This window comes from Sander lucioperca, chromosome 6 (assembly GCF_008315115.2).
Source record: "Sander lucioperca isolate FBNREF2018 chromosome 6, SLUC_FBN_1.2, whole genome shotgun sequence".
Classification (NCBI taxonomy): domain Eukaryota; kingdom Metazoa; phylum Chordata; class Actinopteri; order Perciformes; family Percidae; genus Sander; species Sander lucioperca.
This window is the reverse complement of record NC_050178.1, coordinates 14,041,448-14,066,994: the sequence shown is the minus strand read 5'-3', so window position 1 is coordinate 14,066,994 and position 25,547 is coordinate 14,041,448. Positions and strand designations below refer to the sequence as shown.

Genomic DNA, 25,547 nt, shown 5'->3' with positions numbered 1-25,547 from the left:
GACAACATGACGCCATAACGACAGCAACAGCAACAAAATAAGCGTTCACAGGAAGCCATGCAGAGCAACAGGAAACAGCAAGACATTAGTACAGTAATATATCAACAGTATCCACATTCATTAACAGTATCCACACTTGCATGTAGCCATGAAAGCAGGCATTACCAAGCAATAAGACACAGCCACGCAACACTGATTATAGCCATTTTCTGTGTTCCTGCTATTATCTTGCTATTATTATGACCACCAGCACTACGACTACTACTGTTATTTTTCCATATTACTTATTTCTTGTGTCACCAATTACTTTTACTACTACTACAGCCACTAATGCCAATGGTAACCACAGAGGAATCCCTCTTGTCACATGTAGTGTGAAGTGTTTTTTCTCTCCATCAGGGCCTATGTGTCTCTGTTCATGAGACATCTATGTGAGCCAGGGGCAGACGGAGCAGAGACCTTTGCTGACGGTGTCCCACGTGAGGGACTGTCTCGTCAGCATGTTCTCACCAGGATCGGAGTCATGTCCCTCGTCAGGAAAAAGGTACTGGTTATTCAACCAAAGACGTCTTTAACACAGAATAACAAGTTCTGCTGGAGCACTGTGGGATTAGAGAAAGTAGGTCAAAGTCTTCAGGCAGAGGCAAATGCAGGCAAGAGGAAAACTAACTTTTTGGGTACTGTTTTCTTACATCATCATAACGTTACAAACCACAAATTTGAATGTTTTAGTTAGCTTCGTCTACACCGGGGTAAGGACACAGACTAACAAATGGTTTCTGGAGATGAGCTCCTCAGCTTTATGTGTAAAGTTTTTAGTAACTTCTAGCTTGTTTCAAACTAGTGATTTACCTAATCTGGTTGCACCGTTAAAACTTCAGAAATATCTTAGCTAGTAAAGACTTTAGTAATGTGTAAATTGGTTGCTCGGAAACATTTGTAGCGCTGTCCAATCAAAAGCAGTTAACTATGTAAACAGGATGTAAGCTGTAGATTTCCAAAAAAGTGGCTGCAGTTTTAGGGGGCTAAACAATATATTAAACCTACCTGCCAATCCTTTGTAAATATAGGTATGACTTAGTGCAATTAGTTTTGATTTAGTAATGTTCATCTCTACAAAGTAAACACAAAGTATGTATCATATTTTGAACTTGCATTTGTATTGATTGCATTATGGTAATAATACTATTAGTGTTTGTTTCTACCTGCTCAGGGACTGCAGATTGAAATGCATTAGTAGTTAGCTAAATCTGGTACAATCTCTCCCTATTAGTATGAGATTAACGTGTTTAATTCATGTTTTTTTCACATGGTCCCTGACAAATACATTTGTTAGAATTATACGGACAAATTAAAACCAAATTGGTTCAGTATGCCAAATATTTGAGGAAAGCAAGCCATCCCATGTAAGAGTAGGATTTCCCTTTCATTAAAGTTGAGCCAATGTCTTTTTTTGTAGGTGCAAGAGTTTGAGCACGTAAATGGAAAGCTGAGTTCTCCGGATCTGATTCCCATCGGCATGGAGCTGAAAAAACTGACTGAGAGTTTATCTTCTGATCCCAACACCCCTGTGCCAGCCAGCCCTGTTGCTACACAGCCTGGCACTCCCGTCCCCCCAGGTCAGAACAAAGTAGAGCTTTGATTCTCTGCCCGAACCAGATTGGGCTCGACCTGACCTTCCGTGTTCCGGCTGGGCTGTAATTTCTCAAAATTCCCCCGGGCTTAAAACGGGTCGGGTTCGCGCAAATTCTCCTCATTTTTTTAATATCAGTTATGTCATGAAAAATGTATGGGCTGTGTCCCGCTGTGTGTGACTGCCATCTTCTGGATATCTTGAACAGAAACCATGCAGGTTCATGTAGGGTCGGGCCTGACTTTTTTGGGCCCGATCATAGCTCAAGAACAAAGTTTCTGTGCTGGTCATGATTTATTTTTATCTATCATGTAAAATGAATGCTCAGAACAAGTTTTTTCCTAAAAAAAAAAGAAAAGAGTTTGAGTTGTTGTTGTTTTCTGGACTGTAGAGAAGAGTGAGTCTCTCTTGGGTACCGCTGAAGACAAGGAGACCACAGAGCAAGATAGCAAGAAACTGTCAGAGCAAGAAGTGAGTCCTTTTTTTCCCTTCCACTATCCATCACTGTCATTCTGTTCCCCTTTATTGTCTTGTCCATCTTCTCATGGTTCATCACACTTTAACCACACTCATCTTATCATCTTCAGAAGACGCGTCTGTCAAACTTCGACACCTTTTAACTTGTCTCTCTGCCCTCTACCAACTTTCTCCCTCCTCCTCCTGTTGCCCTGTGTGTTTTTCCCTCGGCAGTCTTCCAGTGCAGAGCTAGCATCTGTACCTGAGAAGGCAGCTGACAGCGAGGAGAGCAAGGCCAGCTCAGAGGAGAAAACAGGAGATGAGAGGGACAGAACCGAGTCACCCTCTGCAAAAACAGAGCCATCTGCCAACCCAAAAGAGTCTGCTTTGAAGCTGTCAGAGCTATCATCCAGTCAAACCTCACCTAAACGTGAGTGGTGCATGATGATGTGCTGCAATTCTTCTTTTTTTCCGGCAAGGTTGTACTTTGTTTAATTGGGTCTTTTTTGTTGTTGTTATCCACAGTGGAGCCCTGCAAAGATACAGAGAAGTCCTCAGAAAAAGGAGATACGGATTCTCCTCTGGCAAAAACTGAAGACAAGGAAAATAAGCCAGGTATACATGCTGTAAATCCTTGAATCAAACCAGTACAATAGCTGTGCTTTTTGTAATGAAAAGGAATCTTCAGTGGTAGTCCATTATTAAGACATTTCTTTTAAGAGAATGTTCTGTCATTTATGTAGCCGTTGCAGATGATATGAAGAGTGAAGATGCATCGGAGGGTCGATTGAATGGAGACAAAGACACTTTGGATGACATGGATGAGAGCAGGAAAGAGGACAAAAATGGATACAAAGTCAAGTTCATGTTTAATATCGCTGATGGAGGTTTCACAGGTAAGAACAAGTCTGACTCGTGTTTTGATCCTAAATCAACCGGACATTGACCAAAGAAGACCACTTAATATATGAAGTTATACACGAATAGTTCAACATATAAAAGAATGAACAAAAAACATAAAATACAAGACACAGAAGTATTTTACTATGAAAAAAGAAAATCAAGAATTTACAAATAAATAAATAAATACTCTTGTCTCTCTTGACTTTTTGAAATGTCCATACCTTTACATTTTTAATTACAAACCATACGTACTATTAACATAATAAATATAACATACTTGCAGCAATATTGTACAACACTGTACTGTATATGTGAGACATAAAATAAAACATAGCTGTTGAAACTGTATGTTATTTTCTAAAGTATATAACCTGTACTCTAAAGGTAAAATCTATGAACATAATTCTTTGATCGGAGAGCAGGGATGTTTTATAGTTTTCATATGCAACCTGATTCTGATTGCACATTAAATTATTCAATTATTAACCCATTTATTATTATACAATTATTAACACAATGGCTACAGTACATGTATAAAGCAGATGCATTTTATAGTTACAGTAGAAGTTAAATCGGTTGTATTGTATTTGTCAGCAGGATACATTTGTCAGTGATCTAACAAACGGACAAAAACACTAACATACTGTAGAGTTAAAGTTATTAAATGGTTCGCACTCATTTCCATAACAGTGCTCTGTATTATTGTGAAGCTTAGTGTTAAGTGGTGAATTTAAAGTCTTTTCTGAAGCTGACCACCAGAGAGACGAGACTGTTGTGATGTTATCGGAGACAAATGAATACACGGTGAATAATGACACGTGCCAGGAGAAGTATGACGGCACTTTACTGGGAAATGGGAATGGTTCCTATCTCGCGGCTGGAAGCCCTACATTTCAGTAAAACAGTTTTGAATGTACATTGGCTCACAGAGTCACTCCCTAATTCAACGTTGGTTTAAAAAAAGTCATCAAGGGATTTTTTTGAAATCTCTTATTTCCAGCTAGTTGTTTTTTGCTCGTACACTATTTTTTTAAATATATGGAGGAACTTACTCACGTCTGTATGTTGTGTTTGGGTATTTACCTCCCCTCTTTGTTCTCCTGTGACTCACTACAGGTTGTTTATTTCAGGTGCCACAGTGAACCAGCTTTGTTTGCTCATGAATCTTGTTTGTGTTGGTAATGTGCTCATACTCCTGGTTATGTACCGGCAGCATCTTGAATGTTACTTTTTATTCTTGCGAAAACTGTTTGTCTTTATACTTTTGCCGTCAGAGTTGCACACCCTCTGGCAAACTGAAGAGCGGGCGGCGCTGTCTTCTGGAAAGATGCATGACATCTGGCACCGTCGCCATGACTACTGGCTTCTAGCTGGCATCGTTACGTATCCTTTCCTAGATGTAGGAGCGAGAAGCTCAGCGTCTGGCAAAGTAATGTAATTACTTATGACCTGGTATTTACAAACTGTGAGGAGCGATATAAAACTCCACGAAGCTATCTTGCTTTGTTATTTGAAGAAGTTTATGAGGCTCCTGTGCTGCATTTGTTTTCCTTGACCGGGAATCTATCTCAGTCACGGCTATGCTCGTTGGCAGGACATTCAGAATGACCCACGTTACGCTATTCTGAACGAGCCCTTCAAGACTGAGATGCATAAGGGCAACTACCTAGAGATGAAGAACAAGTTCCTGGCTCGCCGCTTTAAGGCAATCAAGAGTCTTTATAATTAAAATGAACCACTGAAGGCTGAAATAATTCAAGGATTAAAGGATTTGTTATATCTGAATGCAAATTGAAACACTTTCTCCCAAATTGTGTCTCACTCTGCCTGTCACTTCTGTGCTTCATACACACACTCTCTCTTTCTCTCTGTAGTTGTTGGAGCAGGCTCTGGTGATTGAGGAGCAGTTGAGGCGGGCAGCCTACCTGAATATGACCCAGGACCCCAGTCACCCGGCCATGGCTCTCAACACTCGCTTCACTGAGGTGGAATGTCTGGCAGAGTCCCACCAGCACCTGTCCAAAGAGTCCCTGGCCGGGAACAAGCCTGCCAATGCCGTGCTGCACAAAGGTCTGTGGGCCTGTTTCGAAATAGCAAGTCGTAATTGTCATAATTTCTTCCTCATCTGCCAAAGGCTGGTAAACTGGGAACAAAACAAATCCTGCACAAATGACATTTACAGGGCAAAGTTAGCCCACCGGTTATCTGTGTTGTGCTGTGAATAAAATCAGGTTGTGCATGGAACATTCATTCAAGATGCAAGGGCACGTTTTTAATCTCTTAAAATCCCCCTATAATTATCATAATTTCAAAATGAATGTATTCAAATAACACATTTCATCAAATACTAAATATTCTTTCTTTTGGTGTCTTTTGGAATACGTTTATTTTGAACTAGTGAAAAATCAGTGCAGTAATTGTTACACTGCCAAAATGTCAAGTATTTTTTCTTTTTGTAACTGAACCATTAAAGTCTTATTTTTTAATGCAAGTGGAAAACCTGTTTGTGCGCTACGACTATTTCAACCCCTTTCTGATGCAAATGGTCTTGATTAATCATGTTTCATTTCTTTTTTATCCTAAGGCAGTTAACCTGCCTCACTGTTTCTTGTTTCAAGATACAGACAATTGTACAAATGATGTAGAAATGTCTTAAAACAACATGATTTCATTTGCAGTTGTATCCATCTATCCAGACAGTAAATGGAAGTGCATGAAGATGTTTCCACACCACTGATATGTGTAGAGCATCTAACAGGCAGCCAGTAAAGATCCTGTTTGACACAGTGGCTTTTTGTTTTCTTTTAATTTGACTCACTGTCAAAACTGTACAAAAGGGTTGAAATGTTATCTTTTGAAAATGTTGTTGTCTGCAACCCTTATTGATTTATCTGTCAGTGAAAAAAATTATGGCATTTAGTTCTTGGCAGTTGTTACAGTAATTTCAGGCTCTGGATCACACAATTCATGTTAATGATTTGTGGTTATTTACACTCTTTTTTTATATTGGATTTAAATAAACGTTTCATGCAGTTTCAGTTTCCTCACTAAGTGATACTACATGTGAGATAAAATGAGTGTGTGTGTGTGTGTGTGTGTGTGTGTGTGTGTGTGTGTGTGATTTCTTACAGTGCTGAACCAGCTGGAAGAACTTCTGAGTGACATGAAAGCTGATGTGACGCGGCTGCCCAACATGCTGTCCAGGATACCGCCGGTGTCGGCCCGTCTGCAGATGTCTGAGAGGAGCATCCTGAGCCGCCTCACCAGCCGAGGGAGCGAGCCTCCACCACAGCAGGTGAGACGAGACACAGCGGGCAAGAAGGTCAGGGTGGCTTCAGAAAACTCTCCTGACAAGTAATCCATTCTTCGGTAGCAAAAACAAGCCAATACAAGCGAGTCTTGTCTGATTGATTTCCTTAATAAAAAAGTAGGCTATCTAAACCCATTTGTTTTAAGATTTTTAGCACTAGAAGATGGAGAAGTCTTTTCACTGTTGTCTTGATAAGAATGACTAGTCTATTTCCTGATGCCACATTTCCACTGCATGGCACGGCATGGCTCTACTCAAACTCGACTTGCTCTTTTTTGGTTTTTCCATAGGCGAAAGTTGTGGATAGTACCTGATACCTGGTACTTTTTTTGGTACCAACTCGGTCAAGGTTCCAACCGAGTTCAGCCGATACTAGAAGGTGGAGTCAAAACACTGCAGACTACTGATTGGTCAGAGAGAACCGTCACTAGCGCGACATGGGACATCCTGTACAAACCCGCCATTTTAAAACAGCCAAGCTACCGTCAATAGCAACCGCAATTGTTTTATTCACTTGACCCAGATTAAAAAAAAATGTCAGACCACAAAACTATGGCACACATTACGCCGCACACCACGGCGTACAATTGAAAGGATCCAGCAAGTGTCACGTAGAAGATGATGTCACAGCAGTTTTACACAGCGTCGCTATGGAGGTCAGTTAGGAATCCCGACTACACTGAGGGGGTACTATCTGCAGTGGAAAACAAAATAGAGAAAAGTACGTGGTACCAAGCATGAGTCAAAAGGAACCAAACAATGCAGTGGAAATGAGGCATTAATGCTTAGGACATGGCGTGTTACTATGCAGTGGAGACTGCATAGTGGAAAATGTACTAAAAGTATTAAAAGTAAAAGTACTCAATGCAGAAAAATATCTGGAAACGGATTGTCAGTAAGTGATTAATCAGCTAATCATAGGCATAGGTCTGTATATTGTTGGGTGGTTCAGTTCATAATAAAACATTGTATTCTATAAACTACATGTGTTTTGTGTGCAAAAATCTTAATTTGTAAAGTAACTAGTAACTAAAGCTGTCAGATGAATGTAGTGGAGTAAAAAGTACAATATTACTCTCTGAAATGTAGCGGAGTAGATGTAGAATGAAAAGAAAGAACTCAAGTAAAGTACAAGTACCTCAAATTTGTACTTAAGCACAGTACTTGAGTAAATGTGCTTAGCTACATTCCACCACTAGAAACAAGGCTCACTAAAGTGTGCGGCAGGGCTGAGTACATTTTAGAAATAAAAGGCTATGGCCCAAAAACTTTGAAGTGTTCTGTAGTCACGACTCAGCAACCACATTATTCCTTTAAAAACCTGTGGAGACTCCAACTCCCTATCCCCCATGGAAGAGTTTCCTCAGGTGTAATAAAAAGTCTCCCTTAAGTTGTTTACTTTCATCACTGAGCTCCACGGTTCAGTCCCAAAGGATTTAACAAAGGCTGTATTGTCTCATTGCTTTCATCTCTCCTGCACCTGTTCACCAGAGTTAAATGCGTGTGTGTGTGTGTTTCATTCGCTGTTGTGCAAGAGATCATTTCAGCCAAGCAACGCGATTGGTCATGCATTCTGACTGTGCTTTTTGGGTTGCTATGCCAACTCTTGTCGTAACCAGGGAAACAGTCGGCAATCTAACTTGCTCTCCTTTGTTATTTTTATTTGCTTGCTTTCCTACAGTAGGAAGAAAGCTTTTCTGAAATGACTCAAACCCGCTGAAAGTTGTGTGGAAGAATGAATATGTGCCGTGTCACTTTCAATATAGATAGCTTCACTCTGTTGTTATCATCTAAATAGGAGTCGTGTAAAGTTGTAACATGCAGCAGGATAACTAAAGTTTGTTTCTCAGCCTTTTAGCCAGGGTGGGTTTGGCTGCTCCCAGATGTACAGCAGCAGCTTTGGTGGAGGATTCAGAGGACCGGGTGGACAGCCCATGGTCAACTACAGTCAGATGCCTCTGGGACCCTACATCAGCGGTATGGATCCAAATTTATAGAAGAATGTTGTACGGTAGCATAGGTAAAACAGGTGCGACTGGACATTGTTCATGCAACTTACATTATTTGCTAACTGAAATTAAGCTGTCAATAGACTGATATAAATCAATCGTTTTTGTCAAAGAAGACGTTTCCATGCACACGATTACTAAATCTGAATCTGACATGTATTTCAGTGTACAACACATGCCAATTTGTGTAATAAATGAGGTCACTCTACTAACTTTTTTGGATGGTTGCTAAATTGAATTTGATGTGAGGTGCCAACCCATTCTCACTCCCATCTCGTCACGTACTGACGCTTGGTCAGTGGCTCTCAGCGTCAGATACCGACGCCAAAAATCACCCTTTAGCGTCTGTATGGAACGATACAGTAAGATGATGTAGTATGTACGGTATGTACGGTAGCGAGTAGTATGAAAGACCGAAAGATCCACGTAAGGAGGCAGGTTGGGGTGGTGGATGGGTCAAACAACACAGCCTTCCACCCAGGAGGCTGAGGTTTGTGTACTGTTGTTGTCCCACGTGTCACTTACACGTACATGTTTTGACCCCACCAACAATCTTTCCCTAACCATAGTCTATATCCATGACGTTCCACTTCCGGGATTGATCCATTGGCACCGGCTGGATGTCCATTACCTTCCGCTTTCTTTGTGTTGGAATTCTAAACTCCGGTGGATTTATGAGGACTATGGTTAACTGCTCCTCAGATCTCTGCAGGGTAAATCCAGACAGCTAGCTAGACTCTCTGTCCAATCTGAGTTTTCTGTTGCACGACTAAAGCAACTTTTGAACGTAGACATGTTCCACCAAAACAAGTTCCTTCCCGAGGCTATTTTGCAGCTGCACCATGGCTCCATCTGGCGCTTAGCGCCGCCCATGACAATTGTGATTGGTTTCAAGAAATACCAATAAACCAGAGCAGGATTTTCTCCCATCCCGGAATACTGTGTGGACTAGCCAGACCCTCTTCCGCAGCGCTGTGGAGGAAGGTCTGGCAATGTGAGACAACCCTAACAATAACTAAGTGGTTTTACCCTGCACATTGAAATATGAAACCAAATCAGTCCCGACCCAGAGCGTTGAAAAATGGCGCCAAAAGGGGTACCCAGAGCGTCAAATATCGCCGCGGATAGGATTACATTGGTATAAGTTGAAAGCCCCTTGCGTCTGACTGAGATGCTGAAGGAGACTTTTTGCTTCAGTAACTAACGCACCGGACCATGCGTCAGTTTGTGACACGCTGGGAGTGAGACTGTGTTGGAGGTGCAATGAATTTAAAGTATCATCCTGGTTTATGACAGCTTAGGTCTTATTTTGATCATTACTATTTCTAATAATTAGATTTTATTTACCAAGTTCATTGCTGCGATCTGGAACACGACACCATCTAAATCATCACATTATATGTAGTATCACACCCACAGAGACGTCAGATTAAAGAAAAAACATGCATTCAGACGATCATACATGTTTTAAACGAACCCCCGGGTGAGTTAAACGTATTTGAGTAATAATTTCAATTCCTTTGTTTTCTCTTCCAAACTGTCCCATCTACCACAGCTTACAGACCGACGTCCTTATTCAACTTTGACCTATCTTACTTACCTTAGTTGCATACACAATGGGGGTTTGCAGTCATTTTGGGTATGCTCACTTTCAGTTTTTGTTTTTTAATAAGATTCTGAAGTTACTGTGCTTGTTCTGTTTGAAAAACCACTGCATCAAAACCTTTTTAAATGTCATAATTCTCACTACAATATGCTACAAAAAGTAGATATTTATTTAGTCAAAATGAAGCACTAATATATGAAGTGTCTTTCCTCTTTAGTGTCCTCAAATGGCCCTCCACCCCCTACAAGCCATCTGGACAAGAAGTCACTTGACTCCTTGAGAGACGTGGCTACGCCTGACCTCAAGTCAGGCAAACCTAGTGATGTCATCTGTATTGAGGACTAGGCCGGCTCTGTAAAAAACTGACCTGAGGTCAGAAACTCCCAGGGATGGAATCTGTATGGATGACAGCTGCCCATCTCTTCCGCCACATCCTCCTCTTTCTCCTGCTCCTTCCTGACTTAAAAATCTACAAAGTCAAGCTCTCTGAGGCGATTCACTTTTTTTGATTAATGCAGATGTATCTATCTTAACAATTGCACTTTCATCTTTCAAGGATCTTATAGACGTATTTCAGTAGATATTTGCTTTTGTTAACCTGTGCTGGAGGGCTGAGGAAAATGAAGCAGCTTTTCTGAAAGGAGTTTTATTTTCAGCACTATAGGGCAAAACTCAAGCAAGTTGGCATGACAGCCTCGACTTCTTTCATTCTGCATTTTACCCATCTGCCTATTCACTCTGTACACTGTGACTGTGCCCCACTGGAACTTATTCCCTGTGAAGAGGAGTTAAAGACGCCTTCAGTCATAGTTTGATAGGAGATTGTTTTTTTCCGAGGGGCCACTATTGTTACTTTAAAATGAATATGTGTTTTGTCATTCATGTAGTAACCAGTGGATAAAGTATTGATTTGAAAGCATAAAAAAAAAAACTATTATCATGTATGCAGTAGCTGGACACAGTCTGTCTGAATCCTCTAAAGACTGCCACCCACTGGTAATTTGGAGAAAGTCATCTCCGCAAAACCTGCAGATACACATGACTGCAGTACCAGTAACCTGTGAGGGTTGGCTTCTTGTACTGTATATACTCAGAGACTGCTGTTTATTTTACCTCACATAGGTCTAATCATAGTGAATATGTATACACACACGGATGAAATCAGGAGCCTGGCTTGACATTGTACATGAAGATTGAGCAGAGGAGAAAAAGCTGCAGGAGTGGCAAAAATGATTTTTTTTAACGCATTTCAGAGAAGTATTTCTGTGTATGGTACAATATTTGTGATTCTTATTATATTTGAATGTTAGTAGTGGCTGTAGAGCTTAACCCTGGGGCCTTGGCCAGTGGGACTGCACTATAAACAGGAACTCATCTGGTTTACATCCACATACAGGGCGTTAATGTTCAGGCCTAACTGCGAACAGAGTCCTGAGTGGAGAGTGGCTTCCCCCCCCCTACGTACATCCCAGGGACTTGCCCAGTTCCCTTTCATTGTTAGAACTGAATAAGAACATATGTGCTTATGGCGCAGTGTCACTTTAAGTATTTGTCGCAAAATTAGCTTTTGTTTGCTTCTCTTTATGTTAAGGTGAAATAAGATGTATTTGGTGCCATTAAAGAAGATGATGCAGTATGATGCAGTGTATTTCCTCCACACAGGTGAAGACTGCAATTGGTTGTGTCACAGTCTAAACCTACATTTGCCGGAATATTCTCTGTACATCAGCTTCTAAGGACCAATGTTGCACAGCATTACTCTTTAGATAAAGTCTTCACTTCCAGTCTCCTCGGTTATTTTTGGTCTCTTTTGAGTGTGCTACTATTGCTTTACCTGGTGTGAAGACACGTTAGCATGGTCTAGCTACATATCTTGTCCATTCCATCTACTACTATGATGTGCTAAAGTGGCTGTCCACTAAGACAAACAATATTTTATAAATTCAAACTTACAATAATTCCTTTTCTATGAAGGCATTTGCTCGAATGTTTGGACTCAAAGTGCAAATTGTTGTTGACATATTTATCTTTTTCTTTCCTTTTCCAAAGACCAGTGGCATTACCTGTTTGTATTATTATCGCCATTGACAGCACTTATTTGACTTTGTTGGGATGACGATTGTGATTGGACTAATCTAAAAGAAGAAGAGGCAGTGTTGTACAGTGTTGGTGAGTGTATTTTCTTACTCTCCTTTTGCAACTTCAAATGGTTGTCCGGAGGTGCTCTCTTCTGACCCCTTTTCACTGACTTCAGATTGTGTTACTGCAACCCCCTCGCCCATCATTTCTCACACAGCACACTTTAACTTAGTACTAAAATTCAGTTTCAGCCCTTTATCGGACGGATTTTTGAAGCACCATGAAATGAACCTTGAAGTGCATCATATCAGCGTTTGCGCTACTCTTTGTTAGTGTTTATCAGTGCTGTTATTGTTCATTGTGTTTCTGTCCATGCCATCCATTACTTGACCATGACATGTATTAGGTTTCTTGACAGATAGAACCTCAGAAACATGTAAATACTTGAAAGATTTTGCAGAGATAAGTCCATCGCATACAGATTTATGTATCAAACTGGAAAACAAAAGATGAATGTCTGCTGGATGCTGTTGCCATAGAACTGCAGAGTGCGCCGTATGTGCTCATTAATCAAAATCATGTCCTTTCCCCCCCCCTCTGGAGTGATGACGGCGAGACAACGTCAAAAACACGATACTCCAATGAAATGCAATCAAACTGAAGTCAGTCATGAATGTAATGTCTGTTAGAAAAAAAAGGCTTCAGTCTAATACTATAAATATGTTAACAATGTATGTACATGCTTATTAACATGGCTTCAAAAGCTACCAAAAGACCCTGATAAAAGGCACCTTTGTTGCAGTGAATGCACAGCACGTCACGGCGGTTCACTTTGGGGAGGCGGCGATGTATCTAGCATTTACAGACAACGAGCTCCAAGCAGTGTAATGGTTCTGATATTTGTGCTGTATAGCAAATTGAATGAAAAAAAAGTGAATTTCTGTGTATTTGTTCAATGTGTTTTAATAAATCTTCTGGACAACAGTGACATTGTGTGATCGTTCCCTTGTAGTTTAGTCTGCAGCCGAATGAATGAATCATTGAGTTGAGGAGGACTTCAGATTTAATAAAGGCAATTGACCATCTTGACTTGACCTCACACATAAGTCTTGTGTTCATTGTGCAGCGTCTTCCAGCGCCACAATCTGCACTGCTGTAAATGTGAGAGGCAGTAACAGAAGCACTGGTGTGGTCAGGGAGGGACAAAAATAGCAGACAGAAGCCATTCACAGAGACGTCGTAGACGATTTAAAAGACAAAAGAGGAATAAAGAAATACTTAGATCCTGAACGAAAGCTTGAGAAACTCTCAAACTCAAACCTGACGATGCCACCACACTGGCTTTCATTTGTTTCAGATATGTAACGTTAGCCGATCACAGCCTGTACTCCAGGTTTTATGTTCTGCTGTCCCTGTTGTACATTGTTTTATGCAAACTTGAGTGTTTTTTTAGCGTATGTCTTTACATATTTTCTATTATATTTCATTAGTTTGGTATGTTAAGTCTTTGTTTTGTTTTTTACCTGGTTGTGAGACAAATTTCCCCTTGGGCACAATAAAGTTAAAGTTGCATGGTAGCTGCTGTGTAACAAAATAAGTGACCCAATGAGAAACAATTGCATTGTGAAATCACTACTTTGGCCAATGTATGGCCCACAGTAATAAACTAAAAGGGATGGTAAATAGACTTTTTTTTCTAACCGCAGCATCTTTTAGAGAGTGCTTTAATTGCTATTTTTGCATCAGTAGAACTGGCAATTTAAGATAATGCAATCCTATCATTATATTTCTTTTCAAGTTGGATACCAGGGTGCTTATTTAATGTTTTCTAGTACAACAGTATCAGCTCATTTTCAAGACATTCATAAACACACGATGAATTAACGACATTAAGTTTGTGCTGCTTTTACATTCAGCGTATTCATTCTATATTCTTAGGTTTCATTCATTATACTCAGACCTTTATTCCATGTGCTAAGAGTTCTCAATATTCTCATGAAGTATTTCCTGAATGCAATACTTTATATTATAAGATATATAATACTTCATGTAGCTTAATGTATGTGTTGAATGAATGAACACGGTACTCTTTTCTTTTATGCGTCCTTGGTCATATCATATTGTGCAATGTGTTCAGGTTGTGTGTGTGTGTGTGTGTGTGTGTGTGCAATGTATCTGAAAGAAGTCCTGAATAAATAAAGGTTGAATAAAAAAAAAAAAACTCTAATGCTTCTGATGCTTTTTCATATGCTTATCAGTGCACAGTCAGTGCTTATATTTTTGATACAAAATACTTCTTACGTGAATTATTATTTTGTAACAAAGTATCATTTTTTAAATTATTATCAAATGTATCAGATGTATCGCTCCATTTCCTTCGGTTGCTCCCTTCAAATCTCCTTTGTGTTGATGAGCAGAAATCAATTACCACCTTTTCTTTCTAAATCTCAGCCATTAAAGAGAAATTCATTCAGCTGACTCCGGTACAGTGTGAACTTCAGTCCCACACGGAAGTGTTTTCAGACAGCATTGCCGCTGATTCCTTTTGTCCAACCCACTTCTTCTGTAGAAATCCCCTGATTGGTACACATACGGCCCCCTAGGCTTTTCATTGGCCGCATGCTTGACTTTGCCACTCTGCCAGTGGTCGGTTGTGTCTGAGAGCCCTCCCCCTGCTTTGTGCTGCTGTCTGGGCAGCAGCAGGAGTCTGGAGAGTGGGAGGAGGGAGAAAACCAAAGAAAGGACAGAATGAGACTGGAGGGGCTGAGTGGGGAAAAGGACCCATCTAAAAAAGAGAGGGACAGAGAGCGGAGATAGAGGAAGGAACACAACCAGAGAGGCGAGAGAGAGAGGTAGAGAAAGAGAGAGAGAGAGAGAGAGAGAGAGAGAGAGAGAGAGAGAGAGAGGGGGGAGGGAGCAAAGAGGGTTAGCTCATCTAGAGCTGCTAGTGCAAACGTGCAGGGGAGAAGTTGTGGGAAAGTAAACAGAACAGGAGAATTCCAATCTGTTTTTCAGCCACTTGCAGCTCTCGCAGGGGACCACAAAGATGACTGTGCTGGACCCGGCAGTGTGGTAACAACTGAGAGTTTATGGGAGGCTATCAGGATTAAAGTGTCACCAGGGTGCGCCTGAAGCTTCTTGGAGGACATACTACTGAAGACAAGGAGGTGAGAGGCGTATATATTTGTTGTCCTCTAAACACTTTCCCTCTTTCCTTTCTTCCTTCCTTCCGTTCTGTCTCTCCTCTTTCTCCCTCCTCACTCTCAGCATGGTTAGCATGTTGCAAAGACAGCAGCTTTGTCCAAAGGGGGCTATTGATGGAGTGGAGATGGGGGGGGGGGGCTTGGGGTGGGTGTGCTGGTTTGTGCTTCTCTGTCTCAGTCCAACAGCCACAGGAGCAGCTGAGAGGACAAGGGGAACGTGGAGGAGGAGAGGATGGGAACGGCAGATACCCGTGTGGCCCTTTGGCAGAGTACACACACCATCATGGACGATTAAATCTTAGCCTGCCTCAGAGAGCCGGCGGGGCCTTGTTATGATAGCAGCAGTTCCTGAGACAGACACCAGGAAGGATGAGTGAGAGATTGGCGGCTCGTCCCAGATCCCACACCTCTGGTCGGCTGTTTTCTCACAGTCTATACCGGCTATAAAAAGAGCCCGGGCCAGGCCTTAACCATTCTAGTTTGACGGTTGCTTCCCGGAGTACAATAGCCCCTCCCAGGATGGATTTCACGCTGCCTCTATACTCTGAGTAGAATAGAGAGGGGAGCCAGGGAGGAGAGGGGTGAGGGGGGGGGGGTGCTAAGGGACCTCTGACCAAGTAATTTGCATTTTGAGCTAGGGCACTGTTTCTGCTTCACTTGCCGGATGTCCAAGTGCCTTTTTTTAAATTTATTTTTTAAGAAACTCCATGGACTCACTGTATCACATTTTTGTTCACATTCCAGCACTTCCAACAGGCATTAACAATCCATGCATGCACGCATAGCCTGAAGCTACCACAAAGACTTCACTATCAATGGGAACCACACATTCACCCATGACAACTTGCACTCACACAGTCATATGTACACATGCGAGGCCTTGGCGCTCAAGTACACAATCAGTCATTTGATAGTGGTGACACGCCTGCCACATGTTTAAAGGTGTACTGTATTACACACTGACTACATCCCTTTCGGAACGTCAGATCATTATCTAAAAGGAGATATTCAGGGGCGTTTGTAAGTTGAGGCTTACCTACAGTGTTTTGTTGTCACACTCTCATCATGCCACCCAAACATTAGCCTGGTCCTACCAGACTCTGGTACATTTCATTTGTACAGAGAGTCTGGCCACTCTCCATTGACAAGTGTTAACTTCCTTGAAGGCGGGTACTCTGTTAAAGTTTAAAACTATTGGATCTGCCCAGAGCCACTCTGGATCTGCCATAACCAATCGCTAACGTTTGGTCGTGACGTATGTCATGCGCATGGGAGACCGACAACTATCGGCTTATATTTAGCATTAGCTAGCGTTCGCCTTAGCCCACTCCTTCACCGCTAACGGAGCGAGCTTGAAAATCTAACTTTTCCCGAACCCCGTGGGGAGGAGGGCCACAACATCATGGCCACCAACAAAACTCAGCAAAGATTGTTCTTGCTCGGGCTTTAACTTCTGGATATTCGGCAGCGTTGCTGCCACAATGGACCTAATGGCTTCGCTCGCATCTTTCTAGCGCACGTCCTCAACATCATCGTTCTCAGCCACTCCCTCTGTTCGCTGATTGGACCGCCAAATATTTGGCCAGAGAAAACCCAAGAATATGCACATCGTAAGGTAGCCACTCCTCTTTTGCACTGATACAAGTGGAAGCAGGCCTCGCTACCTGTGGCTCTACAATAGCTTACATCAGACAAACACATTGACTGATGTCAACCGACTGTAGGAATACAAGTTTGGTCACTGCACCTGCCAAAAACTGAATTGTCAGAGACTGTTTACAGCTGACATTTTAGATCTGCGTAAGTGTAGTTCAAATGACTATTGTTGTTCGGGACTCGTGTGTTGTGTCTCAGTTGTTGTACTTGTGGTGATACCATTGCCCAAGATGAGGCTGAATTTGGAGGCGATAGATCGTGTCTTCTCAGTACTCGAAGGAAACTTCATCCTGGAGCTTTGACTTTAAATGAAAACTAGATTCACCGTTTAAATTAGGACACTTTCGGCTTCGTCTTTGCTATGCTAATATGCACAAGTAACACGCCTGTCGTACAGGATCATCACAAAAACTAAAATCAACACTTCAAATGTGACTTTCTGCAAAATATTTGATCTTAGTGTTGGTGAAATCTTAAAAGTTATTGAGCCAGGGGCAAACACTGGACTTTGAAAGTGAGGCTGTTTATTAAAAAGACAAAGACAGATGTTTAATACATTGGTCTGTTGGTCAGCTTACCCTTCGATGTAAAGAAACAGCACAAAAAAGCATCATCTGTGCACTAGAATGTATAAAAGAGGCATTCAACAGATTTCACACTAAAGGTGACTTCATTTATCAGGGGGATAACTAAGCCAGTGAAACCAGTTTTATTACAATTTTTCTGCGGCTCTGGAGAAGCTGTGTCAGGTCTGAGATTCTCTCAAAATAACTATGATGACATGTCGACTTGGGGTTGGAACCTGGAAGTGTGCGGTTTGAAAGGCGTGGACATATACCAGACAGGGAGCGTTTAACTATTTGTTGCATCAGGGCAGGGTTTTCAAAGTCTGACATTGGGCGCTCCTCAGACAAAATTGAGACAACTGCAACCCCCTTACATCTCCCATCATTCGTGTCATTCTGTGAGTTTTTTTCAGCCTATGTTTGTCCCTATTTGCAGATATCCATGTACAATTATCTCTGGATTACTTTGTGAGGCACAAAATCTGCAGCTGCCTCTCTGTCAGCTCCGCAAAAATTTATGCTGAATTGTATATTTTAAAAATATTAGTTGTGCTTTATGTGGTTGACGTTGGACGGTGATGGCATGTGGCTATGAGTCACTCATCAGGATGGGGAAATCAACTTGACTTGCCAGTCTTCTGCTGACTCTGCTAACCTCCTGCCGACTCTGCTAGCCTGGACTAGCTATCCAGCTGGCCAGGGAAGTTATGAAATGTAAACATGTGAGTAAAACAAGGAAGAAAAAGATGGAGAAGATGAGCTCAAGCTAGCAGGACCATCTTTGCGGCCATCTCATGACTAACAGTCAGGATCAGTATTGGGGACGTCAACTCACCAGTCTCCTGCTGACCTCAGCCCGGCCGCTCAAGGTTTTAAAATGTAAAAATCAGAGGAAACACAGAGGAAAAGGTGAAGATGGCTATTAACTATGATATATAGCTACAGTACGAACCTGCGTCCATCTCCATCTCTACATCAGATGGGGCAAAGCCTGGAGCAATTGAACACCGACTGCCACTTCTCTGCTGGGCGTCCTGCTAGCTAGTGTGCAGGCGTCGGACGGTAAGCTGGGTGGCCTCCGTGCCCGCGTCCGTATCCAGCGGGATGTCGCGATCTGTGGTGTCCTTTTGCTGAGACTTGGCTGGATCCTGAAGTGCCGGCGCTATTCAACCGAGTGACTCTTCTTCTGTGTGCCGATCTTACAGCCACATTCTGTTTTATGACGAATCATGCAGAAGGAGCTGATGGGATAACTGGAACTCTACCTTGCATGTTTTCATGTGACAAATAAAATGAATTGATTGATGGATGTAAGGAGTTTCTTCCTCTAGGATTTCTAATTGATGGACATCTGAGAGAATATCCTCGTAAAGTGCAGGTCACACTTATTTTAAAAATATATGTATCATTTCTGTTTGACTGAGCTATGACACTCTTTGATGCTTATTGCAGCAATCAGTGGCGCTAAGTGTTTTAAAGTAGCTGCTGCTCCACCTGCTGAGCGTGTTGATAAGTGGGCCAAAATGAGTGGGTCAAACTACGTAAAACAGAGGAGCATGTTCAGTGGCAGACTTCTGTCACTGTCATGCTCAACAGACAGGTTGAGGAGGTCCTTTGTCCCCAGGGCCATCCAACTCTTCAATACCACACAAAGGGGGAGGGGAGAAATGGACTTTTCAGCATGAGCCTGTCTCTCTCAGCCCCTACCATTATATCACTTTGTCTGCTGTTCACCTGACTGTCTTATGGGCTATATTAGCCCTCCTACACAATCTGGACTGTGGTCATAACATCTACATCTTATAACTTATTCCCTGTTATATATTGTTCTTAAAGTATATTATTTCTTTTCTTGTTTGTCAAGTAGTGCTGTCAGTTAAACGCGTTATTAACGGCGTTAACGCAAACCCATTTTAACGGTGTCAATTTTTTTATCGCGAGATTAACGTTATTTTTGGCCTAGCAAACTTTGTAGTTTTTTTTCACATGCTGTTGCAACAACTAGTAACGTTAGAAAAACTACAACACCACACCGGATCTAGCTAGACCGGAAACAAAACAACAGGCACGCCGCACACACTTGTTTGGGCTTGCGAGCCGGCCAAAGAGTAGTAGGCTAACGTTACGTTTTGAGTGGATGGTGAGCACGAGACGCCGAAATGGATGCCAGTAAGATTCTGAATGGAAAGTTTACTTTTAAAAAGTTGTCGAGGGGGATAGTTGTTTCACGCATACACAGCCTGTACGACACGGAGAAAACAGCCCAACTGGAACTACTGCAAAATGCTGCAAACGCTGTCTCATTAACCGGTGATCACTGGACGTCAGTGAGTAATCAAAATTATTTAGAAGTTACTGCACACTATATTGACTATGTATATCAGCATACGGTTTTAGGACTGTGTTGTTTGTATCGTTTTTTGACTGTTTTTGTCATTTGGGACATTGTCCACCCCCTTTTCTGTCCAGGAGAATTGTTACATTCCTTATTAGAAAAGGATTAGAAAGGTTACAAATGTCCTGCTGTGGTATCTGGTTTTTGGACCAATTTGTTTGTACTGTATAAGCGAAGTGTTAGTGTTACATCTCAGTTAGGTTAGGTACTTGTAGGAATTGTGCAATAATGACACACATTTTTCTTTTGTTTACAGTAAATAAATAATAAACAATTACAAATCTTAAAGTCAAGTTCATAAAGTAACTTTCCTTGCATTCATTTGATTCCCAATTAAGATACACTGGTAAGAATGGCTTTCCATTGTTAATATGTACTTAAAAACAGTTAAAAACATGCGATTAATCGTGATTAACTATAGAAATTTGGCAATTAATCACGATTAAAAAAATGTATCGTTTGACAGCCCTATTGTCAAGCAATTCTATCATGTTTACATTCTTGTCTTTTCATAGTCATAATTAATATTTAATGATAAGCTATTGCACTGTTCACTTTTGCACTACCACCATTGCACCTTATCACGTTCATTGCATCACATGGTCTTTATAATCACTTCACAAATAGTTAACTCTTTACATTTCTGTGAGTGATTTTTATGTATGTGAGATATGTATGTATGTGTGTTTGTTGTGTTATGGTTGTCTAAGCTACTGGATGCCTACAATTTGCCTACCTACCTACTTACCTACCTTTCTTTCTTTCTTTCTTTCTTTCTTTCTTTCTTCACCTCACTCTGCCTCATATCACTCCCTCTGCGCCACCCTAACAGTTAGAAAACCTCTGCATTAGGGGAAGTGGAGGATCCATTGCTTTTGGAACTTGACCCACACTAGGAACTAAAAAGTCAAGACATCTCGGCCTCTGTTGCAATGATTTTGACCATTCCTTTTTTCAGTCTGTCTCGTTACTCCCCAAACTTTATGGAAATGTAATTATATATTGCCAGAGTACCCCTTTTAATGTATATCATGTGCATATGACAGAAATATCTTTTGGAGATACAATAGATGATGTTGGTCTATTCTATTGGAATAGTAAGGTGACTAACAAGAAGACACCAATCAAGAATCAAGACCCATTTGAGTAACTAATGACTTCCATTCATTTTTACTGGCTGTCAGGAGGGACTGCAGCACTTATTAAACCATTATTCTCCCCCACTAATAATGCTTTTGCACAGCGGTGTAGTAGAAAATAAAAGTAGTAGTGAGATTGGGTTTTGAAATCCAGAAACACTGACACAGAAAGGTAATCGACGTACACGGCATTGATCAACAACCCAGCCGAGCCTCTGCAAATACAGCAGTCGCTTTGTGTTACAGGATCCATTAGTTATCTTTAACTTGTCATACACTGAAAAATAGTGTGCCAAAATTATTCGAAAAAAAAAAATGACTTTGTTTCATTCTAACCTGGACATAAACTTTGTTTTCTTAACAAACTAAAGCATAGTCGAATTTACACATTCAGGACATTCTTATTCAGTTCAGTGTTTGTACGTCACAGCACACATGAGTCCAGTACGCTATTGTTCTTTGAGCACAAATGCCAGATACTCCCACTGTGTCCTTGACTGATGGAACACCATCAGCACATCACTGCTGTTGTGGACGTTACTGGAGCTGCTCTCCACAGCAGAGGACATATGAAGGCCAGACTGAATGAATAATACAGTATGTCCCTGAATGTCTTTACAGTGGGAAACTGACGGCAAATCCTAGAGGGAAGTATCTCAAATATGCATAGATAACCTTCTAATCGTGTTGTGTTTACAGTGTGGTATGATATTCTCCAAATGGCCTTTGGCTCACAGTCTTCAGAAATTCATTTAAAGTGAAATTTTAAATATTCAAACTATTTTTAATATTTAATGCAATAGACTTCGCTTCCTCTGTGTTCTAAAAATCTTCGGAAGGGCAACTTTATTTTTCAGCGAATCCATGAATGCCAAAAATGTCTGTAAACAGCCTCCCACTCAGATTGTTATGCCTTTTGACAGCGTTAGAAATATATATTTCGTCTGTTCTCAAGGAGCTGTTTGCACTTCCTAAATTGGCCGGGTCACATTCGTATCTCTTGATAGGTAGTCCTCAGGGACGCTGAAGGAAGCAGCGCCAGAGGCAGAAACGTCTCTGCCTGGCACTGTTTGTTGTTGTCAATAGTTCGCTGGTCTCTGAGTGTTTGTGTGCCATTTTTTTTTTTTTTTTTTTTTAAGAAAAAAGCCTTAAGTAGCAGTGTGTGCGCTCAGTGACTTTCTGTTAGATTTCCCAATGCTGTTCATTCAGTCGTCACCAGCTGCTGCTCTCTGCCATTGTCTATTGACATACCCGACTGCCACTGACCAATGGCTGTGAGGTTTGTCTGCAGTTGGTCAAACATAGCACTTTGTAAATCAGTGGCTCCAACTAAATATGCAGCCCAGCAGATCTGCAGAATCATTACAGAAAGCTTTGGATACAGTTACTGGTTAGGAAACATGTTTTTCTTCTTTTTGTTTTGAAGCCCTGTCATTTCAATTTATTTTTATATATATATATATATATATATAATTTTTTTTTTTTTTTACAGCAGATTATATCCTTACTGTTTGTGAAATGAAGCAGTACAAAAGGGAGCTAAGAGGAAATCAGGCAACATAAATCAGATGCCATGTATGTACCCACAAGATCCAACTCAGTAATTAAACCTCCTGTTGTCCTCTGGTCAAATTTGACCCGTTTTCAAAGTTTCCACATCAGAAATGTGGGTCTCTTTCAACCAAATTGCCCCAAAAATAACACGGATGGTTACATACAACGCTCATCGCAGGTCAAATTTAGGATCAGTTCACTACTTTCATTGAATTTTGGGTGTTTTATTCAATTTTTATAGCATTTGAAAAAACTATGAAATCTCTCGCTTTCTAAACAGTATCCTGACTAAACTGTGACAGTCTGTGATTATCCACTAAATCGTAACTATTTGTCAAAATAGTTAATAATTTCAGATTTTTTTAACTCAAAAATGAGGTATAATTTCATATAAATGAGGTTTATTGATTATGAATTCCAAAAAAAGTGTAAAACTAGCGGTAATTGATGTTAGTGGTGAAGCCGGTGGTAGTGGAAAAAAAGCGCACAAAAAAGGGAATCTTGAAAAAAAAATCGCCAGAAACAAATAGGGCTGAACGATTTTTGAAAATAATTATTAATTCTAATTGCGATTTTTTTTTTCAAAAATATTGCGATTGCGGGCGCCTGGTTAGCTCACCTGGTAGACCAGGCGCCCATATATAGAGGTTTACTCCTCGACACAGCGGCCGCGGGTTTGACTCCGGTCTGCGGCCCTTTGCTGCGTGTCATTCCCCCTCTCTCTCCCCTTTCATGTCTAAGCTGTCCTATACAAATAAAGGCCTGAAATGCCAAAAAAGATCCTTTAAAAAAAAAAAAAAAAAAAAAAAGAATATTGCGATTGCGATTTAATATGTGATTATTTTTTAAGGTCTTTGTCTTCTGTATTATTCAACAAAGACAAGCATTAAATCATTGTATAGTATGAACAACACAAGATTAGATATATTAAACAAACTGTTCTTTCCTGGAGGCCAGGCCTGTATGTGATGATGAAATTAGGTGATGCATGAATTTATATGAATGACATCTATTATTTAACTACTTCAGTCACAGTAGTATATTGAGCACTGACCAAGCCTGGTGTAAACATTCATATGAAAGTCAGAAACAAATCACACAAACTAAAGTGCAGATTGCAGAAATATAAAAACAAATATGTGGCTTTACCACACTTAGTAGTATTTAGATTAATTATTATTTACTGTAATAAATGTAAACGTGGATTGCACTTTTTAAACACTGTCTTTGAACTTTACTAGACAGTTAAATAAGTAAAAATATAGTATATACAGTATATATATACAGCGCACACAGAGGAGCTGCCTCCAGCCCCTCCCCAGTGTTGCCAAGTCCGCTTATTATAAGCGACTTTGGGCTTGTTTTTCTGTGAAGTCGCTTACAAATATTGGTAGTTGCGGGTCGCGTTTTTTTTTGGGCTTGTTTCTAAAGTGTAGTTGCTTATTTGGGCTTGTTCCTAGCTCCATAATAAGTTGTCAAGCAGATATTTTCTAAACGTAGGAGTTTGCCTTACCTGTTCCTTCTGTCCCTCCCCTTTCCCCATACACACAGGAGACAGCAGAGTTTTTTCCCGCCCACATCCTGCTTCTAATTGTCTCTGACCCAGATGGCAATGAGTACTAGCCAATCAGAGGCAGAGCATGGCAATCGTTTTTTTTTCTGTTTAGGAAAACGTCACTGAGTGATGAGAAAGATAATGGTGGTGTTATTCTTCATATATATGAGGCTAAAGTCTTAGGAGTCTTAAGAAAAATGTTTTAGACCAAGCCTCATCCTCACCTGTTGACTGGAATTGTTTTTAAACCAGTTTAGTTTATTTAAGTCTTTTCTAACTCACTCATTTGTTTATCAGAGCAGGAGCCACTTTATTGCTGCACACTAAGATTGTTAATAATTTCTTCTGTTTCTGGGTTATAGTTATTTAAAAATGGGATCTTCTGCAGTCCCTGCAATAATAAATAACGAATTTGTGAATTCAGGATGATATTTATTTGTGTGTGCAAATTTTAATTAGGCTATCAGAGGTTTACTGTGTATATGTACTTGGTACATCAGTCTATATTTGATATCCCATCAGTTTTCTAATGTTAAATAATGTTAAATAAAATGTTAAGTAAAAGGTGGTTTAACTAACTTGTGATAATTTCCCTGAAGCTCAGGGGGGAGAAAAATAAATAAACTACCGTGTGTACAGTTTTGCAAAACTGCACACAGTTTACCAATCTGTCCACATGGATGTAAATTGACAATCTGTACCCACAGTTTAAAATCCGTCCCCACGGACTGTAAAACCGTGCACAGAGTTTATTTATTTTTCTCTTCCCGGAACCTAGGGGGGCTCCGTAGAAAAAGTCGCTTGTTTTGGGCTTGTTTTCACAGGCCTGGTTGCTTATTTGTCTCGCAAGATCTGGCAACACTGCCCCTCCCTCCCCTCATGAAGTTGCGTGCCGCGTGCATGACAGTGTCAACGTTGCACTTGCTCAGAGAGGCTATCGTTACGTTAGTAGTAGCATGCTGCTGCTGGTCTTGTCGTGGGATTAACTGTACTAATAAAACCGTTGCAACAACACAGCCACGCTGCTGTGAAAGCTCCCTGAACTTCATTTAACAAAGTCTGGTTGTTACCCCTCCCCGCGGCAGTTTCCTCCACTCCATATCTTTATAATGGAGCTAGCTAACTGGAGCTAACCGCTCATCAGAGATAATCGTTGCCAACCGAGCCTTCAGTTCTGCGTGCCTGTATCCATTAACTGCATGTATGGACTCGAGCCCGAATAAAACCCTTCATTTTATTAAAATGGCTGTAAAAGTTTTAAACTACAATTCAGAGTTGTTTGAATGACAGAAATCAGCTCAAGGTACGGCGTAGCGTTAGCGTGCTAAGTTGATGCTTTCTCTGCGGAGTGCAGACTGATTTGCTCTCGCGAGTCACGTGACCAAATCGCAGCCTTGGCGATTAGGAAATCGCGTTTTAACATATTGCGATATTATTGCAAATGCAATTAATCGTTCAGCCCTAGAAACAAACAAAAAAAAAC

General features: G+C 40.9%; 2 protein-coding genes across 7 annotated transcripts in view; both read left to right on the top strand.

Annotated features, from left to right (window-relative positions):
- Positions 1 to 12,980, top strand: part of chd5 (chromodomain helicase DNA binding protein 5) — a 53,488-nt gene extending 40,508 nt beyond the window's left edge. For 2 of the 3 annotated variants that reach the window (XM_031302035.2, XM_036002148.1), the window contains exons 29-40: positions 400 to 544; positions 1,460 to 1,619; positions 2,025 to 2,104; positions 2,324 to 2,519; positions 2,615 to 2,704; positions 2,833 to 2,985; positions 4,267 to 4,375; positions 4,565 to 4,697; positions 4,867 to 5,062; positions 6,124 to 6,287; positions 8,153 to 8,279; positions 10,135 to 12,980. In XM_031302035.2, the coding sequence (XP_031157895.1) occupies positions 400 to 544; positions 1,460 to 1,619; positions 2,025 to 2,104; positions 2,324 to 2,519; positions 2,615 to 2,704; positions 2,833 to 2,985; positions 4,267 to 4,375; positions 4,565 to 4,697; positions 4,867 to 5,062; positions 6,124 to 6,287; positions 8,153 to 8,279; positions 10,135 to 10,262 (1,681 nt within the window). In that variant the 3' untranslated portion in view covers positions 10,263 to 12,980. Of the gene's footprint in view, positions 1 to 399; positions 545 to 1,459; positions 1,620 to 2,024; positions 2,105 to 2,323; positions 2,520 to 2,614; positions 2,705 to 2,832; positions 2,986 to 4,266; positions 4,376 to 4,564; positions 4,698 to 4,866; positions 5,063 to 6,123; positions 6,288 to 8,152; positions 8,280 to 9,866; positions 9,951 to 10,134 lie in introns of all 3 variants that reach the window. The other variant, XM_036002149.1, reaches the window with a different exon arrangement.
- A 1,692-nt stretch (positions 12,981 to 14,672) lies between these two features.
- Positions 14,673 to 25,547, top strand: part of arhgef10la (Rho guanine nucleotide exchange factor (GEF) 10-like a) — a 135,951-nt gene continuing 125,076 nt past the window's right edge. For all 4 annotated transcript variants that reach the window (XM_036001935.1, XM_031302032.2, XM_031302033.2 and 1 more), the window contains exon 1: positions 14,673 to 15,163. The gene's annotated coding sequence lies outside the window, so the exon portion shown is untranslated. The remainder of the gene's footprint in view (positions 15,164 to 25,547) is intronic.